We start from the raw sequence: 21,097 nt of genomic DNA, 5'->3' as shown, positions 1-21,097 counted from the left end.
AGAGTGCTTAGTTGAGTTACTGTAGCTTTCTCTCAGTTTGAACTAGTCTGGCCATTCTTCATTGACCTCTCTAATCAATAAGGCATTTCTGTCTTTTCTGAGTATAGACCTCTGTGTCTGAAAAGTGCAGACGATCTGCATCTACAGAATTACTCAAACGAGCCTGTCTGACACCAACAATCCAGCCACAGTGAAAACCACCGAGATCACACTTTTCCTCCTCATTCTGATGGTGGATGTGATTATTATCGCAGTCACATGATTGGCCGATTAGATAATTGCCTGAATGAGTTCATGTGTTCCTAATAAAGTGCTCGGCGTGTGTAGTACGGTAGTATAGTCGTAGCCTCATGTGTGTGTACTTGTGTTACTTAGAAACCAGAGTTCACATCCGGGAGACTTCGAGGAAAAATCGCTCACCTGCAACCGAACTGGCTGTAAATCCCGCCTCCTCAGCGTTCTCATTGGACACGGCATTCTTAAGTCCAGATTACAGCTGAAGCCTTTGGACTTCTCTCCTGTCAATCACAAAGTGCAACAATCGACGACTCCCACCATGTTCACTGGGACAGACCGAGAAATGGTGAAGATGTCCTGAGGAATTAATGGTACTGAGACGCGCTGTGACGTAAATCATGATTTGGTCATTATTATTATTATTATTATTATTATTATTATTATTATCATTAATATTATTATTATTATTATTATTGTATTTCTCACGATACGAGCGTGGGGGGAGGGGGGCTGGTGAATTAGCTAACTAGCACGAGAGTCGCTAGCATCATCTTTATCATCCTCCTCATCGTCATCATCATCATCTGTAACCGTACCTGTTGTTAGCTTTGTGTACAAAACCTTCTAGCTAACTAAATAGACAGTTAACTGGGTCGCTCTCCGTGGCGCGTGCTAGTTTACTTTATATTCATATTTTATGAAATGTCCATATTTTTCCTGATATATATATATTTACCTTTTATTGTGTTCTTGACTATTACTAGCACGAAAGCAGCATTCATTTTATTGGGACGGCTACAAAGTATTGTTATCTTGGCAATGACCTTTGATGGATAGCTACATTAGCAGACCGTATCCTCTGCTAATGGTGATCAGGGTAATCTCATGGAGGTGTGTGTAAATGTGGGATTTCTTCTGAACAGCTTCAGGAAATCTGAACACTTCTCTGTATGTTGTAGAGACCGCCGCCATGACTGAATAACATTAACGCGAAGTCTCCTGCTTTCAAACTTTAGTTCAAAAAACCTGGTTAAATATCAATAGTTAATAAATGCCCACCCTGGTACGTTTTGTGGAGGTGTACATTTGTGTCAGTTAATAAAATCACTCAAATAAGCGAATTTAATGAAGCAATCTGGCGCACTTCAGTCTCCTTGAAGCTGTTCTTCATAGCAAAACATTTCTTGCTATGTTTTCATAAGGCAGGTTTACCTGTTTAAATGCCTAGAAGTTACACCAGAGAGTCTTTTTGTGGCTTGTTGAAAAGACATTTCCACTTTTAATGTGTATGTGACCCCTTTAATGTCCTAGTGAAACATCAGTAAATTGTACATGTCTGTCTTTTTAAGTTCCAATAAGTCATCTAATAAGTTATCACACTGGTTCTTAAGGGTACGTGACGTCAACCTGTTTTGCACCATGGACCGGTTTAATACAAGACAATTTTTCCACAGAGTGGGGATATGATAACGTGCAACAAAACATAATAAAGTGCATAATATACACTGTATTGCCAAAAGTTTTGGGACACCCCTCCAAATCATTGAATTCAGGGGTTGGGCTTGACCGCTTAGTTCCAGTGAAAGGAACTCTTAATGCTTCAGCATAGCAAGATATTCTGGACAAATTCATGCTCCCAACTTTGTGGGAACAGTTTGAGGATGACCCCTTCCTGTTCCAACATGACTGAACACCAGTGCACAAAGCAAGGTCCATAAAGACATGGATGAGGGAGTTTGGTGGGATAGGAACTTGACTGGCCTGCACAGAGTCCTGACCTCAGCCCGATAGAACATATTGAACTAGAGCAGAGACTCCGAGCCAGGCCAGAACTGGGACGTCTGTCTTTACATGCACATGAATGTAATATGGAGTTAGCCCACCCTTTGCAGGTATAACAGCTTCAACTTCTGGGAAGGCTTCCCACAAGGTTTAGAAGTATGTTTATAGGAATTTTTGACCATTCCACTAGAAGCACATTTGTGAGGTCAGGCACTGATTTCGGACGACAAGGTCTGGCTCGCAATCTCCACTCTAATTCATCCCAAAGGTGTTCTGTCGGGTTGAGGTCAGGACTCTGTGAAATGCCTCCACACCAAACTCGATCATCCATGTCTTTATGGACCTTGCTTTGTGCACTGGTGTGCAGTCATGTTGGAACAGGAAGGGGTCATCCCCAAACTGTTCCCACAAAGTTGGGAGCATGAAATTGTCCAAAATGTCTTGGTATGCTGAAGCATTAAGAGTTCCTTTCACTGGAACTAAGGGGCCGAGCCCAACACCTGAATTCAATGATTTGGAGGGGTGTCCCAAAACTTTTGGCAATACAGTGTATATTATGCACTTTATTATGTTTTGTTGCACGTTATCATATCCCCACTCTGTGTCCCAACGGTCGCTGTACTATGCCTTCAGCAGTATGTGTTTTTACTTCTGGTTGCCATAGTAATAGTGTTTTTAGCATTGTATACAAAACTTACCAGTGTATGTATGCATAGGAGAAACAGTGTGTGCTCGGTGTCATGGATAAAATACGTTCTACTGTCTTCACTCTCACTGGTAGCTGTAGCACCAAATCACTCCATGTTTGATAAAGTTAATCTTTTTTCAGTGTTGTCGCATCATTGGACGCACCCACATCTCATTTTGCTGCAAGTCGGCATCTTTAGTTGAAAATGTTTGCTCTATAAGTGAACGCAGCATCAGAGAAAGCCTTCATGTACTGCTTTGGCTGGTGGGTGTGAGTTTGCAGGTTGACAAGTTGGGGAGAAATTGGGTGTAAATCCATAAGAAAAAAAGATTAAAGGTCTTCAAACAGAGATGTTTTTATTAGTTAAAAATTGTTTGAGAAATATAAAACTATATGCTGTTAAAGCAGGTTTTAGATGAATATTACGCTGCTATAATGGTGGGCTCAGGAATTATTTAAAAAAAATCAGTGAACGTTGAGTGAGTTCTGGAATATCTGGGTCATCTGTATTCGCCTGATGGCTGTCAGTTCAGACAGCTCCCTCTCCCTCTTGCACTAATCATTCAGGGATTCTAGCTTAAACTATGAGCTCATTTTGGTAGCATGCTACTGAAGTTCAAATCTGTCTTGTGAGGAGTAAGAGGATACAGTTCACACATACCCGTATACAAACTGTTGTTTCAGATGTCACACGACGAATGGCTGCAGCTTGTGTTGCACAGCTCAGTGTGTCATGTGTCTCATCCACAGTGAGCACCTGTGTCCAGGATGAGTGTACCAAGGAACGGTGGTGAGATCACAACCCTCACTCCTCCACCTTGGGCAGGCTTCATCCCAGTCTCTCCCTGAGAATCCTAACCTCCCTATAAACATGGCTGATAAGAGGGAGCCTCCATTTTTCAATGATGATAACCTGGGGGTTGTCAACTACAAACTGCCCTTCTATGAGACCATGGAGCTGTTCATCGAGACTCTGACAGGGACCTGCTTCCAGCTGCGGGTCTCACCGTTTGAGACAATTGTCTCTGTTAAAGCCAAGATTCAGAGACTGGAAGGTATGTGTACTTTTAAAGCACATGTTTAATGGATTGTCTTATTTTTTTGTAGTGGCATGGAGACATTTTGTGGAGAATTTTGGCATAATATATTAATCATCCAGAGAAAAAGTTAACATAATTTAAATATGAAGACTTCTTCTAGCAGTTAAAGTAGGACGCATTCTACCTGCCTGAAAACTCATGTGACAAATTCATAAAAGGTTAAACTACTTCACCAGTTTTGCTCTGGATCAGCATCACTAGTCTTCTTGTGCTGTTTGGTCTGTTGCACAAATATGACCTTTAAGTGGCCAGTCCAAAGAATATCTAACATAACTTATAACAATGATAGTATTAGATTATAGAAATTATAATGTAATAGTATGCTACTCTGTGTGTGTGGAGTTTGCATGTTCTCCCAGTGCTTCTGGATATCCTCCAGGAACATCGGTTTCCTCCCCCTAGTCCAAAGACATGCATTGTAGGCTGAATTGGCATTTCTAAATTGTCTGTAGTGTGTGTGTGTGTGTGTGATTGTGCCCTGTGATGGGTTGGCACCCTGCCCAGGCTGTCTCCTTCCTTGTGCCCCGAGTCCCCTCTGGATAGTCTCAACGTTTCCGGCAACCCTGTCTAGGATTAGAGGTAAAGAAAATGGATGGATAGATGGATGAATAAAATAATGCAATTTTTTTTTACTGAATCACCTATAAACATAATAACCTATAAAATCAGAATCAACCACCTGAGGTTCATTTTTCAACTATTTCTTTCTAAAATGGGCCCTTTTATAAGCAAGAGCTCAGTTAGGTTTAAGCTATTTAACTTATCATTGTCTGATATCCAATCCATCAGAGAATGACGAGGTAATCCAAAACACTTAGCTACTGTACCAGAGTGCAAAGCTACACAGCTGGTCAACTTGGCTTAAATTAGTAATGAATAAAAATCTTGGTTGTGTAATGTTAGGCCAAAGCAAAATCATTTGTACAGGTGAGACATGGAACAATTCTTATGATGGCTGACAAATGCTGGATACCTACTTACATGAATTACTCGTTCATGCAATTATTTAATAATCCAATCATGTGGCAGCAATGCTATGCATGAAATCATGCAGATACAGGCCAGCAGCTTTGAGTAATGTTCACGTCAGCCATCAGAATGAGGGGGAAAATGTGATCTCCGTGATCTTGACTGTGGCGTGATTGTCGGTGCCAGATGGGCTGGTTTGTGTATTTCTGTACTTGCTGATCTCCTTGGAATGACACAGAACAGTCTCTAGAGATTACTCAGAATAAAGTCCAGTCAGTGGCAGTTTTGTGGAAGGAAATGCCTTGTTGATTCCCAGTCACCAGATCTGAATCTGTTAGAACAGAAGTCCCCAACTTTTTTGCACCACCGACCTGCAAGACAATTTTTCTATGGACCGGTGGGGGTGTAGGGATCACATGCATAACTAAATACAATAAAGTACATAATATATCATTTAATTATTACTTTTGTATATATTGTAAATGTAACCATTACATTATATATTATGCACTTTATTTCAGTTAAGTTGTCTTTGTCACATGTACTTTACTGCACAGTGAAATTCTTTCTTTGCATATCCCATTCTTGGGGGCTGGGGTCAGAGCCATGAGGCAGCGACCCTGGAGCAGGGTGGGTTTGGGGCCTTGCTCAAGGGGCCAACAGTGGCAGCCTGGGGCTTGAACCCCAATCTTCTGGTCAACGACCCAGAGCCTTAACCACTTGATCTACCACTGCTCAAATTTCTGCTATGGCCTTATTGGATAGTTGGTTGCCACACATTATACAGAGTGAGCTTGGAGCATAATGATGAACCTGTAATTTAAGTATTTTTTTTATTTTTGTTGGCAGTCTTAGAGTGTTTTGCCTTATGTTCATTGGGTCTTTCCTCCTTTCCAAAGAAGCTCTCCAACAAACGAGAGTGTTTGTGTTTTTTTTTTACTCATTATTGCTAGGGTAGGCTTGGAGGCTTAATTTATCGGTGAATGAAAAAATTGAACAGATGATAGTGTTTATTTTTCAAAATAAAGCACCCTGCAGACTGCGATAGGCAATGAAATTAAAATAATAATAAAAAAATATAAATAAAAGTTTTTATTATTTCTGTGCGTCACACTAACAAATGATCCACGGCCTGGTGGTTGGGCATTCCTACATTCCAAGACCTTTGTGATGTGATCTGCAAGAATTTTGTGGTGCAGTCATATCAACATGGATCAGAATATCACAGAAATGTTTTCAAGACCCTGTGGAAATCATGGCATGTACAATGGAGGCTGTTTTGAGAGCAAGGAGACAAAATACACATATGTAAATGCAATATCAAGTTTATCACAAACAAACAGAAAAGTAAGTTAGTCATCAGGATACTGTTCTAAAAATCTCTAAGAATATAATAGTCTAAATCAAGACTTAAGACTCAGTTTTATAATTGTGTTGTGACAAATGCAAGATAGTTTTCTAGCAGCCAATCCTTATTTTTTTTGGTTAAATGTGTTCTAATGGTACATACAGTACATGATTGTAGATTGGAAGCATGCAACAAGTGTGTCAATTTCCCTTATTGCCCCATAAACAATTTATTCAGACAGTTTAGTCATTCAAGGTCAGATTTTCCCAATGTGGTGCATCTGCCTTTTAGTTACAGTGTGGTAATTTCTAGTTAAGAACATGATGTAATCAGGCTAGATGTGGCTGGGATGACAGGGGGACACAGGGGGGATTGAATTTGCATTCTTATGCATACTGATGATGATGTGCAAGGATAAACACATAGCTATGCTTCCAGGTCTAATTTATATGCCATTTTAATAGTTTCTTGGAGCCAAAACACTCATTCATTTATTCATTTTCCTTCTGCTGTTCCGAGTCGGGGTTATGGTGGTGGCAGCAGGCTGAGAAAGTCAGTCCAGACTTCTCTATTCACAGCCAAAGATTCCATCTCTTTCAGACACGCCTAAGCCAACTGGGATATATAATTTTCCTGTTGGATCCAGGGTTTGCCTAGGGGTTTGTCTCTAGACGATGTCATAGAGTAATTTGCACATTCACTGATTCATTCTGGTCATTTTCATATCAAATTAGGGTATATGAAGAAGGAAGATTTTTGCTGAAGAGACTTAAGAGAAGCTTAAGCAGAATAGAAATTAATGGTCGAGGGTGTTACGCTGCCCCATGATGAAAAGGTGCAGTTTTCTGGGTTCATGTGTCTTCAGAAGAAGCAGTTGATGGCCTTCGCTTGGTTGGCTGTTGTCATATGTTGTCTCAGTTGCTATATGATAAGAGAGAGCTGACTGGTGAAGGGGAAATGGCCAAAACTAATGCTGCTGCCTTCATGTGCTATCAGAATATCATTTTCACATGCTTTGTTTTCGGAAAGCACATGAAATATGCATGATGCAAGTTTCTCCTCAAGTGAAAATTTTAGACTTTCAGAAGACTTATTAGTTTCTCACTCATCATTATGACTTGAGGGGTCATTCATGTGCAACTCCCTAGTGGAGAAACTCATATTTGCAATAATTCAGGATATAATCATTCAGAATAGCCTTTATTACTTGTAAATACAGTGCTGGAAAAAAATAAGAGACCACTGCAAAATGATCAGTTTCTTATGTGTTTTTCTTACAGGTTCATGTATTGGTGAGATGAACAGTTTTGTTTCATGTTTTTGTGAACTGCTGACAATATTTCTCCTAAATTTAAAATATAACTATTGTTATTTACAGTGTATATTTAAAGGAAATGACAACACATCAAAATAACCCAAGATCATGCAGTATTTGCAGAGCTTTAATAACTCAAATAAAACAAAATGCAAATAATTTGTAAACAAATTGTGTTAATGCTTAATGCTTGTTAATGGCTAAAGAACATGAAGAAATCAGTATTTGGTGGAATAACCCCGATTTGCATGTGTTATGGCTCCATGCTCTCCACCAGTCTTTCACATTGCTGTTGGGGAACTTTATACCACTCTTTTTGCAAAAAAGCAAACAGCTCAGCTTTCCTCTTGATGACAGTCCAAAGGTTTTCAGTAGGGTTCAAATCTAGAGACTGGGCAGTGGTGTTTTTTTTTTTCTCCCTTCTCCCCCTTCCTTCCTTCCCAGAGCTGTATATATCCATAAAGAGAGTTTAAAATGAACAGAGCTGGCACAAACATCAGTGATAAGAAATTGTTCTTTGTGAACAGTGGAGATCAATGATTGGTCAATGGCTACATCAGTTTTGTACCTCAACCTTTACACACTGGTGCTGAGACTCTATTCTTTCATCTTGTGTAAGTACCTATGGGAGTGGTAGACAGTTGCTAGGCTTTTTATCCCCCAAAGCAGTCTAAAAAGTCAAATGGTCACCAGATCTTGTGCTCTAAGTCTCTAAGTTGGAATACTGCTTTTGTCATCTATTTAGTTTCTTCTGAATGTTTAGGTTTAAAAACCAATAAAAAGCATCTATATTTTATAAGTTGTTTTTAATAAATTATTTAATGTATTTTTTCCTCAGGAGAAGTTTAATAGTCCAGTGTTTATTCTACCTACGCTTGTCCTGTCACGTTTCATCAGTTTGCCAAAGTCAAAAAGTAGAAGCAGGAACCATGTCTGTTCTTGTTACTGAGAAACTGTTCTTCCATCTTTGTTTAATGTGCTCTAAGTGCGTCTTTGCACCTTCTTATTCAGAATCAGTGTCTGTATTTATTACGTATATTCCACCTGCCATCTTGATCCTGCCCCAGTCTCTCATCATTAAAGTCTTCTCGTCTATTCCCCCCCCCCCCCACACTTCATCAGTATGCTTCTTTTCCCTTGCATGCTTACATTACACAATTAAAAACTGGCCTTGATCTTCTGTCTCTCAATTTCTAGACCAATTTCTATGATTTTCTTTCCATTTTAACTTTTAAAGAAATCTGGTAGCTTCTTCCAGTCCTCCGTGTAGCACTGCAACAGCTTTCAGAAGACTCACGAATGGTCTCTGTGACTCTGGTACCTCTGTGTTGTAGTAATCCTGTAAGACGGCCTTTGAAACGGTGAAACTTGAGGTGGTTCTTTCATTTTTTTTCTCTTTGAAATTTCTGCCCTTGCTGTGATTCACATTCGAAATCTCCAGAGTCCTGGTTTAGTTCTTGGTGACAGTACAGTACTGAAACACTCGTACATAGCTTTGCCTCCTGCATCATTAACTGCATGTATTAAGATGGTGGTTAGGATTGAACTTTCTTAAAATCCAAGGGAATATAGTGTAAAATATTAAAAATGTTTATATATCACCGTTGTGTCATATTAAGCATTTAGCAGTTTGAATAAAAAATGAATAGAAACACGATTATAAAAACCCATTTGAATTCACTGGGGGCTTTTAGGTTTTTAAGCTTCATCCCACAGCATTTCAAGCTGTTTTTTTTTTTTTCCTTCCTTGTTTTAGCTGTAAACATACTTTCTCCCTCACGCAGTATACCTCCCCTCTCCTCACTAGTACCCCTCTTATGGACATCTTATTTCTCCCACATACTAGATACTTCCTTTCTATTGAGCATATTGTCCATGTGGTAGAGGTGGATCTTACTCAACACTTCCTATAAACCTAAAACAACCCGACACAATGCATTACAACATGCTGATAAACACGCTTATCTTCACCCCCCAGACTCTTAGCTGGATCTGGTCCAGTTTTACTGCATGGCCTTTTTTTGCAGTACAGTATGTGTTATTTTTTTTTAATATTGTGTCGTGTACTTGAGTATGTTGAAGATAATGGTTGCAGTTGTTATTATTATTATTATTATTATTATTATTATGCTTATGTGTCTAAAATGAACCTTTTTTGGTTTCACAGTGCAGTGTGCCTTGTGTTTAAATCACAGTAAGATGATTTTAAGTACTCCATTTTTGAGCAAATGCATTTTTGTTTCTATTGTGGACACCATACATGTGAGGTTTGGATGCTGTTAAATCAAACCAGTCTGTTAAAAAAAAAACCCAAAAAAACATGGGTGTTGATGAGCTTCGAGAAGTGAGACAGCACACTTCCTCAGCATTACAGGTGCTGCTAAACACACAGGTGTGTTTTCTCTGCTGTTAAAAGTGAGAGGAGTTTGAGAAGAATTGCATCAATTGTCATATACTGTACACTGAAACCCTAGGCCGGAGCCGAAGGGCAAGATAAGACATGTTTCTGAATAATAGAGAAAACAAAACCTAGCCCATTGCAACTGAATGAATATAACCTGTTTATCCAGCATATTGTTTGACTCATCAACCTCTGTTTTTACTTACCAGTTATGTTAAGTTATGTTATGTTAAGTTAAATGTTGAAAAATACCAGGGAACCAGAGAACCTGGAGGAAACCCATACAGCGAGAACAATAGAAACTCTGCACAGACAGTAACCTGAGCTCAGGATCAAACCCTGGAGATGTGAGGCAGCACCTGCAGGTTGCCATGTTGTTATTATTAATGCAATGATCATTACATGGTTACATTGTCACTCTAGGTGCTTTGGCTGTGGTCATTTCCACAGTGATCCCAGCAAAGCCAGTGTTAAGAGCATGTGGACATCTGACCAGCAAACCCATATGCAGTTCTTTCCCTAACTGCTGCAGCACACAGATCTATATTATTGTGTTTGTGTAGCATTACAGGCTGAAGCTTGTTTCAGCATGTTTGTGCTCCTGTGCACAAAGTGAGCTCCATGAAGGTTTGTTAAGATTGGAGTGGAAGAACTCGAAGTATCCTGCACAGAGCCCTGACCTCAACCTCACTGAACACCTACGGTGTGTACTGGACCTGCACCCGTCCTTGCCCAACATCAGTGCCTGACCTCTCTAACTCTTGTGTAGCTGAATGAACAAATCCCCACAGCCAGGCTCCAGAATCTAGACGAAAGCCTTCATAGAAGAGTGAACAGTGTTATTACAGCAAAGTGGAACAAATATGGAATGGGATGTTTACCAAGCACATACGGGTGTGATCGGTCAGGTGTCCACAAACTTTTGCCTATGTAGTTGATATGATTGGGTGAGTTACATATAGACATGCATATTGTTGTCAGGTGCTTCACAGCTTAAATGTGAACATGGGTAATTCTATAAAAGTAAATGGTTTGGTAGTCTTAACAGCTTTAGTTTATTTATTGAGTGATTTATTCATTAGAAATCTCACCCATGGTTTGGATGGTTTTATGGTTTCACATTGTTTCTGTTTAAGGCAACCTTAAACTGGACTTTACACAGGAGCTTAAACAGGAACTTATTTTGTTGTCTTATTTCTACATGTATGTGATTTAGCAAACAAGAGCAAGGATCTTATATTGAATATCTGTAATCTTGTGCGGGTTAATCTAGACTGCTTCTTCCTTTTTTCTTTTTTTTAAAATTCCGATTCAACCCTGGAGACCTTTGTTGAACTTGAAGTGCATTACTGACCTGATGCATTCAGTCTACACTAGGGGGCAGCACTGAGACATGTTTCTTCTGCATGGGTTTTTCAACACCTGCAATGTAACATGTACTATTTTATTTTCTGTTTCATAGGAGTCTATAATGGGATGTATAAGTGCCAGGTGTTTCTACTGCTTTTAGTGATTTCCAGTTTCGTCCACTTTTAGGACCTTTGCTCAGACATAAAGTGCATTTAATATCAGTAAGGCCTTGAGAGTTCAGGGACAATGGATATTCTTTTGTGTAAGTATGAAGACACTTTGATCGTACAGTGAGTTTCAAGCAGCCTGATGACCCATTTGGTTTGAATGTATTTTTCTAAATGTAGTTTTCTGTTGTGTACTATATAGTGCTTCTCTGACATTCATTATAGTATACCATTCCAGTGCCAACCATTAACCAGGCTTTGTCCTCCACCCCATTCCTGAACTTTGTCACTATTAACTTGCCAACTAGGTTACTTAACACAAGTTTTCTACTTTGTTTATTGCAGGTATCCCTGTTGCTCAGCAGCATTTAATATGGAACAGCTTGGAACTTGATGATGAGTACTGTTTAAATGACTACAGGTAACTATTTTTCATCTGATTTGGGAATAGGCTTTTTTTTTTTTGTCTTAACACAAGCTTTATTTCCTATTCTGAAACAGTTACAATAGTCATTCCACCCAGTCTAAGGTAAACTGTTGTAGTTTTAGATTAGAAGAAAATTGGACTGAGATAAAATGTAATTAAAACTTGTACTTGCTGTTTGTTTGGGATAATGAGTCACTGTCATTGCAGCATCGCAGAAGGTTGCACTCTCAAGCTGGTCCTTGCCATGAGGGGTGGGCCTATCAACACCAAACGAGGTGTCTGTTAATAACTGAGAATTATAAGCTTTGTGCAAACATTGACCGTCAAAATGAGTAGTGTATACACTGCATAATGTTTCCTAGAGTAAACTTTTTTCCTTTTTTCTCTTTTGTGATTATTAGTGACCATTGAGAACTCAGTAAAGGATACCTCTGACTGCTTGGATTCTAAGAAGGATGAGGTGTGGGAAAAGTCTCTGTCTAATAAACAGGTCACATTTTTGGTGTACAAAGAAGGTGACCAGCTCAATGTCTTCCGGGTTGTGGACCGTGGAGACGGAACTCTGACGCCTGTGTCTAAGTCTCTGAGGTTTGTTTAAAGGAAAATCGGAAGTTAAGAGAGATCTCACATATAAGTGCATCCATAAATCTTTTTTAAATCAAAATAAAGGGACAGTTAGTTAGAAGTCTATCCTTGTATCCTTGAAAATAGCTTAAACGTTTTGCAAAAGTGTGTAAACGTTCTGTTTGGTAACACAGAATTCCCGATAAACACTTGCAGTGCATTTAGTAATGCTTCAGTGGATTTGTTGTGCATGTGTGGTTCAGCAGTGCTTCAGTTCACAATGTGTACGCTGAGGAAGAGGAGGAGGGCGTGAGCATTTCCTCTGCACAGCTGACACTGGAGAACTCGATCACAATGAACAAGATGAAGCTACTCAAAGCCAAGATGGAAAATATGAACCTCAATAAAAAGGTACCAGGATAGAGACTGTGTATAGATGTATAGATAAATGAGTATAAAAGTGTTAAAACAAGGCTAGTCTTATGATCCCAACAGTAATTATTTTAAGCTTTATTTTTTTTATTAGAATTGTCACTGAAACAGACTTGGAGTAAATGCTACTAGAGTGGAGGAGCAGTTCTCATATCCAGTACAGTAATAACAACAACTTCAGCACACTGGCGCATGGCTTAATTAACACTCCCTCTCTGAACAGTCTTTATGAGCTTGCAAAATTGTTGCAACTATTTCTGGGATTTAATATCTTCAGGGAACAGTGCTTCATGTTTTTCATTAGCTTACACCAGTGTCCAGTGGTTGGGCTTAAAGTTGTGGTGTTTTTTTTTTTAATCGTCAGATAAAAGTTTTTTTCCTGGCTTTTTGTGTTTTCAGCCCAAGAAGTCTACCAAGTTGAGAGTGAGGCCTCCGGTTGGTCCACGTCCTTTTTGTGGCTCCCTTGGCTCTGCTCGCCACCACCGAATGCTCCGCATCCTTCCTCAGATTGGCCATACCCCTGCAACACAGCTACCTCCGATTGGTGATCAGCAGCAGTCTTCCTCTGAAGCTGGCCAACCTTTCACCTGTCACCCAAGTCTTGCCTCTGGTAGAGCCATTTCCTCTCTAACAACATCTAGCAAATACATCATTCAGGAGGAGGAGCCATGGAATAAGCCCACCCCGAGAAATATTAGGCTACCTCCTAAAGTGTCCAGGTTGGATATGGGTGGGCCGAAGGCTATAACAGACTGTTTGTACCCACCACTCTCTGTCCTGTCTGGTCTGGAAGCTGAAGACGAGACAGAGATACAGAGTGACAGACTAATGCTACCGGAAGATGGAGTTATGATGGAGCCTTCCAAGCCCATTCCGTTTAATAACCTGCTTCCAGAGCCGCTGAGTCTGGATGTTTCTGCTCAGCCGGAGGCCAGTCTGGACTCTTTAGGAGCAGTGAACGAGCCCCTGACTGCAACCCCACTGCTGTCCCAAGTTGTGGGCCCAGACAATATTAGCACATGGTCAGTAGGCACTAAGACACTACAGTCCCAATCTGACAGAGCTGCACTGAACTCGCTACACACTCCTCCGCATGTGCCTCGACCTTTCACAGATTTTACCGGGGAAGTGTCTCGCCCCTTCCTCGGCTCTAACAGAGCGCCTATCGTTCCACCATGCCCGACTCCGCAGACCCCTCCTCTTCACGCCATCAGAGTGGACTCGCCAGGCAAACGGTCAGACAGAGTATGCAAGAGTGAGGCACAGGACATCACCAATATGGCCAACAACATTTCCAAAGAGTTGTCTAGCTGTGTGAGTAACATAGATGAAAAACTTGCGAGGCCTTGTGACCTGGCCAGATTTAGTGGCACAAACGCCCCCTTGCAAGCCAACATCCATCTGCTACAAGAGGATCTGCTCCGGAGAATCGTTCCCCTGCAGAGAGCAACATACACGGTGAGTGTGAAGCTCTCAGAACCACTGCTGGATCTGTACATGTCTGCATTTTACTATAGAGCAAAGACGTTAAATTTCAGTCAGTCATTTATCATAGTTACAAAAAGTTTTTTGCTTAGCATATTATCAGAAATTGTGCTTTCTTTTCAAATGTATGGGTTAGGTTATACTGGTAAGAGGATTTACAAAATATTGTCTTTTTTCAGCCATCAGGAATCCTGGACCCATTGAGTGGACCCTCCAGTTCAATTAAGAGACTAGGTCAGTCTGTCCACTTTACATTCTGGAGACATTCTGTTGGAGAGATGAATCTATCACAGAGACTCAATTATGCCATGTGTCAGAGCCATATAATTTACTCCAGAAGGCATGTCATCCACTATAAAATAGCAATCCGGGCAGTTGCGCTTCTCTTCTACAATAACTCGGTTCTTTGTAAATCGCTAGTTACTGAACTGAATCCAGAACTATCCCTACATTGGTCATGCCTGGGAATCTCCTTTCCATCACATAATGGCATCAGTGAAAATAGAGTTGTTCTCTTGAGGGTTTGAGGTTTGACGTTGTGACATTGCTCAGATCCTTTATCTCTCTTCATACAGAAGCAAACAAAACATTTTTTGGTTTTCATTTGTAAACCAAATTCCTGTGGTGCTTTTCTGTCCAGTAAAAAAAAAAAAACATACTACCTTAAAACCTGTTCATTTATCAATGTGACGTTTCGCTAATTAAAGTGACAAAACAGTGTTTCTAGCGCTATCCATATGTTCATTAATTAATTTTAGTATCCTGGAAAAAAGGTAACCCAATTAAGTTTTGCTATTCATTTATGATAGACATGTGGAAAAGTGCTACAGCGGGAGTTTTCCTTTCCTTTTCACCACAAGTGCATACATTTTAATTGCTTAATTAAGACTGTGATACTGTGAAAGCGTGCTATTTTTAAACTGTGTTATCACACAATAATAAATTCCAAACAGTAAAATCCCTGAACCACATACAGTTTCCACTGACCGTTTTAAATATTTTGAGTTTTCAGTGGCACATGACACACATCACTTGTGTCGGCTGCTGCGTCTCTCAGCCTCTAAAACTAGACAGCCGAGTCCTTGAAATGCTTTTCGTCACAGCTAGTCATCTTTTTTATTGCATGCATTAGGTCTCACATGAATGGCATTGAAATTCCAGCCTCTACCTTTATTTAATCAAGTCTGTTACATCTCTGGTGAGCTGAAGTGCGGTGAACCAAAAATAGCATGAATAAAAAGAAAATACACACAACCTTTTATTGTTATTGCAGCAAATTGTCATCTCACTTGTGTAGGATGATGTGCCGTTACATCTATGTATCAAAGTGTGTTTAGAAATGACTGGCCACTGTGTGAATTGTTTTTTTTTTTTTTAAAGCAGTCATGCATCAGAAAGATGATGAGACTGTGTCCATGACCCAAAGGGCAGCTTGACATTACAGTGCTGCTTTATAGGGGCATGAATGTTTGATGACCACAGCATTGTGTGTGAGGCATCATTTCTTTACCAGCACTAACAGAGGAACTATATAGAAGAAGACCACGCAAAAGGAAATGCAAACCATGACCAGCTTTGTTCCTCTCTTGAATAAAATTCTACATGCATGTACAAATTTATACCATATGCATTGACTACACCCACAAACCATTAGCTTATAAGAATGGCTATAGTAAAGCTTCAAGGCAGCAAAGAAACGGATGTGTGTGGGTGTGAATGTAAAACATTCGTCAGCAGCTGGTGTTTGTGATATTCAAAAATGTGCCCAGAAATATCACTGCCAGTGTCTGCATCCCATCCACAACATGCTGATCTCTCTGATATCAGAACTCATGGCTGTAGAACGCAACTACAAATCCAATCTCATGCCTCAGCACCTGGACTAGAGCTTCTGTTGCCTGTTGTCATGCACGAGTTTCTTCATCACACCGTGTCGTGTGCTTCCCAGGCATAGAACTTGTGGCTGCTTTTCCAAAGATGTCTGTATGTGGCAGTGAGCCAGTTGAATGCTGTGAATATGTATGTAGGAGTTGCTGCTTCTGAACTTTGGTACCTTTATGGTTCGTGTCCTGTTCTGATGATTCAGTGCATTGCGTGTAGCACTGGTTTCAGAGTAGAACTGTATAGATAGGCAGAATTACAGGGTTCCTTCTATAGCTAACAGCTCTAAAGCGATGGCTGCTAAGTGACGTACATTAGCAGCCATGTGAGTGTCTGGAATTCATTCTATCCTCCAAGCATCCTTCAACCAAATTTAAATGCGAAACAGGCTTTGTAAGCCTTGGTTGAATTTGGGTGTAGAGCAGGGGTGTCCAGTCTCGTCTACAAAAGGCTGCAGGTTTCATTCCCATCAGGCAGAAGCCACACCTGATTCCACACCTGACTCTGTTTATCCTGGCTGATCCTGGCTTTCACTAGACTCAGGTGTGGCATCTGCGTGGTTGGAATGAAAACCTGCACCGACTCCAGTCCTTTCTGGATAAGATTGTACAATCCTGTTGTAGAGCATAGCGTTTTTGTTTGTTTTGTTGTTGCTGTTTACTTCATTTTGGTCATTTGGCAACTGAACAAACTTTAGGGAAAACAACTTGCCCTCTTCTGCATCATATGCTTACAGAAGTTAGATTGGCTAGTGTTTAGCTACGACTGATGGAGGAGAGAGTAGTGCTGTCCCTCCAATCCAAAGAGTATGACCAGCTCTTTTGGACTCCTGGCCAGGGATGGCTGTGGCATTATTGGGATAGCTGTAGCAGTGATTTTTTAATTTTTAATCATGGTTCACTGTTGTTTATTTGATGTATTTCTTTATTTCAACTACCTGCCACTGAGTCTCTTCACCACAGTAGATGTCTGCACAGAGCACACAAAATCATCACAGACTCCTCCCACCCTAGTCACAAACTATTCAACCTCCTTCCATCCAGGAAGAGATACTGGACCATCCACACCAGAACCAGCAGGTTCAGGCCCAGTTTTTTCCCCACAACTATAAATCTACTGATGTCTACACTACATCGCTAGGACACTCATGTCTCACGGACACTTCACCTCCTTGCAGTTCAGCTCCACCCTGTACATTTTGCTACATCTTCTCAGTATAATATAATTATAATGTCCGTACTTGTTAAGTCATAGATTACCCCTAGTTTATCTATCTATATATACAGATTTACATATTTATCTGCACTTGTTCATTTGCACAATTTGTACTATTTGCACCTATGGTAGATTCAAAACAGCTCTATGTACCTGTACTTTGCAATGACAAAGATCTATCTATCTATCTATCTATCTATCTATCTATCTATCTATCTATCTATCTATCTATCTATCTATCTATCTATCTATCTATCTATCTATCTATCTATCTATCTATCTATCTATCTATCTATCTATCTATCTATCTATCAGTACGATTTATTAGTGCAAACGGTTCTAACGTTATCTTTTGCTTTATTGAAATGTTTAGGCTCTCCAAAATATCTCCTCCCTCCTGTGAAGGCACCCCTGAGCTCAAAGAAGAAGACTTCAAAACACTGCTTCCTATGTGGGAAGAAGACCGGGCTAGCCACCAGCTATGAATGCAGGTATGTAGCTTAGGCTGTAGGCAGTTGAAGTTAGCCCTCTGTGCTCCTCCTGTGCATTTCTTCATGTTGTGTACACTAGAGCTTAAAGTTGTAAGACATGTCTGAGTGTTGATCTGAATGATAATGTTCATTTTCATTGCAGCAGGAGGCTACAGTTCCTCAAGGAATTTGCAGAACTCTTAGTTATGTGAAATCCGTGAGATCTCTTCTCAAACAAAGGATAAGCCCTTATGTTTTTTGCTCTTACATTCTTCTGGTTATCTTAGAGCTGCCTTTACAAGAGAAGCTTTGTTGTTTTATGACGTGCTTTTTTCAGAGCCACAGTTCAGGTGTAATATCAGCTTGTTCTCGGGAAGATGTGATGCGGTTGAGAATATCATTGTCAGGCCCTAAATTAGCAGCTCTGCTCAGAAACGCTCTGAAGTGACATCTGTGTGTTCTCTTCTTGTCCTGTATGATAGCTTGTCATCTCTGGCTAGCCTCAAGGTTTCTGGAATTTGTTCAGAAACATATAAATACAGTGTTTGATCTGTATTCTTGGGTTTTGCTTTTGATGTGTGCTTTGAAGTAGAGTAATGATAAAGGTACTTAAAACAGATAGTGGGTTATAGTTGTTATTATATATATATATATATATATATATATATATATATATATATATATATATATATATATATATATACACACACACACACACACACACACACACACACACAGCTCTGGAAAAAAAAGAGACCACTACAGAAACAATCAGTTTCTTATGTGTTTTGTGTTTTTCTTACAGGTTCATGTATTGGTGAGATTAACAGTTTTGTTTCATTTTTTGGGAACTGCTGACAATATTTCTCCTAAATTCAGAATATAACTATTGTTATTTACAGTGTATATTTAAAGGAAATGACAACACACCAAAGTAACCCAAGATCATGCAGTATTTGCAGAGCTTTAATAACTCAAAACAAAATGCAAATAATTTGTAAACAAATTGTGTTAATGCTTTGGCTAAATAACATGAAGAAATCAGTATTTGGTAGAATAACCCCGATTTGCATGTGTTATGGCTCCATGCTCTCCACCAGTTATTCACATTGCTGTTGGGGAACTTTATACCACTCTTTTTGCAAAAAATAGGGTTCAAATCTGGAGATTGGTCAGTGGTCTCTTTTTTTTTTTTCATATATATATATATATATATATATATATATATATATATATATATATATATATATATATATATATATATCATTCAAAAGACCGAGTGGAATGAAGACCTAGCCATGCTGTATTGTTCTGAATTGATATGGTTGTTTATTATCCGTGATCATATTTCTAGTCTGCTTACTACATAAATCCCACTGAATCCTCAAGCGTTCCTTGATTTGCTACCAGTTTAAAAGCTACTCGGTGTGCTGCACATCCTCCCTCCTCTCTCTCCTGTTGATACTTCTGTTTTTCTAATTAAGGTGTGGCAACAACTTCTGCTCTACGCACCGCTATGCAGAGACCCATAACTGCACGTACGACTACAAAAGTGCAGGACGTCGCTTCCTACAGAAGTCTAACCCCATCATCAGTGCACCAAAGCTGCCCAAAATATGAAGGCACTACAGAAGGGAATATGATATACAGTACAAGATGATTATACAAATGAAAGCATGATTATCAGAACAAGAACTAAACCAGCAGTGTGCTTTTATCACCATTTTTGCTTAATGACATTTTATTATTATTATTAATTATTATTTTTTTTTTCAGAAATGTGAATTTGTTTCTTGATTTTTTTTTTTCTCTTTACTATTTTGTCTTCACGCATAGGATGAAAAAAATGAAACTGGTGTGGAAATGTGGTGGAAAAGTTATCACTACAAATTGTTATATGTATAGAAATATATGGTATATTTCTATTTGTTTCTCTAAATGTAAATGGCTTAATGAGACAAGTCTTTGCCAGATGCACTTTAATAATAATGTCACAACTCTCTCTTCCTTTTTCTAAATTAGTATATTTTAGGCCTACAGCACTCCATCGAAAGACATCACACTAGGTACTGAAGATAAGAACCATAAAAGAATGTTTCTGTTTCACTTTGAATACAAGTATAAATAAGTTGTACTTTGAGCTGTTAAACACTACTATGCAGTATGGCCACATAGCATATTAATAATTGAGGGCTGAGAAGGGCTTGGTAGGCTGACATGAACACTAAGCTGAGTTGCCATTGTGAAGGTTTCTTTTTGTATATTATTTTTTAATTGCACACCACATGAACAGCTGTTAAAATGTTCAGTATTTATTTGGGAATTAATCTAATAAACTGAAATATAAATAAGATATATCCTTGTTGATTTTTGTTTCTTACATAAGCTGCATTATTGTGGCTAGTAAATGTGCTGGATTTTTCCCGACACCATGACCATCACTATATGACTGAGATACTGGGAGAGAAAATACACTATATTGTCAAACGTTTTGGGACACCTAGCTTTACATGGACATGAGTTTAATATGGAGTTGGCCCGCCCTTTGCAACTATAATAGCTTCAAGTCTTCTGGGAAGGCTTTCCATAAGGTTTAGGAGTGTGTTTCTGAGAATTTTTGACCATTCCACTAGAAGTGCATTTGTGAGGTCAGGCACTGATGTTGGACATGAAGGCCTGGCTCACAGTTTCTGCTCTAATTCATCCCAGAGATGTTCTGTTGGGTTGAGGTCAGGACTCCAGGGCAATCCACTCAAGTTCCTCCACACCAAACTCGTTCATCCATGACTTTATGGACCTTGCTTTGTGCAATGGTGTGCAGTCATGTTGGAACAGGAAGGGACCATTCCCAAACTGTTCCCACAAAGTTGGGAGCATGAACTTGTCCAAAATGTCTTGGTATGCTGAAGTTCCTTTCACTGGAACTAAGTGGCCAAGCCCAACCCCTGAAAAACAACACCTTAATTCAGTGATTTGGAGGGGTGTCCCAAAACCTTTGACAGTATAGTGTATTTCCTAAAGTAAATACTTCTTTTAAAGAATGCTTTCTTAAGCAGGAACCAGTGTGGGAACTTGTTTACATACATCTGCTTTGTTTTTGTCATCTTTTTATTACAACAGAATTATTCCAGTAATAAACAACAGAAATGAGTCACTGAAATATTGTTGGACAGTTTTATTGCAGATCCCTGAGAGCAACAAGCATCCTCTGTTAAAAATCAAAACAGTTGCCTGCATTCATTTCTTTCATTTCGCTGTAAATGGGA

At 39.5% G+C, this 21,097-nt stretch overlaps 1 protein-coding gene across 3 annotated transcripts; it reads left to right on the top strand.

The window, feature by feature from the left end:
* Positions 1–377: 377 nt before the first annotated feature.
* Positions 378–20,991, top strand: zfand4 (zinc finger, AN1-type domain 4). 3 transcript variants are annotated; one of them, XM_058385954.1, is made up of 10 exons: positions 378–608; positions 3,458–3,762; positions 11,703–11,778; positions 11,992–12,059; positions 12,186–12,372; positions 12,615–12,759; positions 13,180–14,238; positions 14,445–14,499; positions 17,735–17,852; positions 19,316–20,991. In XM_058385954.1, the coding sequence occupies exons 2-10, from the start codon at positions 3,579–3,581 to the stop codon at positions 19,449–19,451; spliced, it is 2,028 nt and encodes a 675-aa protein (XP_058241937.1). In that variant the 5' UTR covers positions 378–608; positions 3,458–3,578; the 3' UTR covers positions 19,452–20,991. The 3 variants fall into 3 exon arrangements, with proteins under 3 accessions (XP_058241937.1, XP_058241934.1, XP_058241936.1); XM_058385951.1 differs by having other exon boundaries at positions 379–608; positions 12,612–12,759; XM_058385953.1 differs by having other exon boundaries at positions 379–643; positions 12,612–12,759.
* The last annotated feature ends 106 nt before the right edge of the window (positions 20,992–21,097 follow it).

This window comes from Hemibagrus wyckioides, linkage group LG03 (assembly GCF_019097595.1).
Source record: "Hemibagrus wyckioides isolate EC202008001 linkage group LG03, SWU_Hwy_1.0, whole genome shotgun sequence".
NCBI classification, from domain to species: Eukaryota; Metazoa; Chordata; class Actinopteri; order Siluriformes; family Bagridae; genus Hemibagrus; species Hemibagrus wyckioides.
This window is presented reverse-complemented; position numbering and strand designations above follow the sequence as displayed.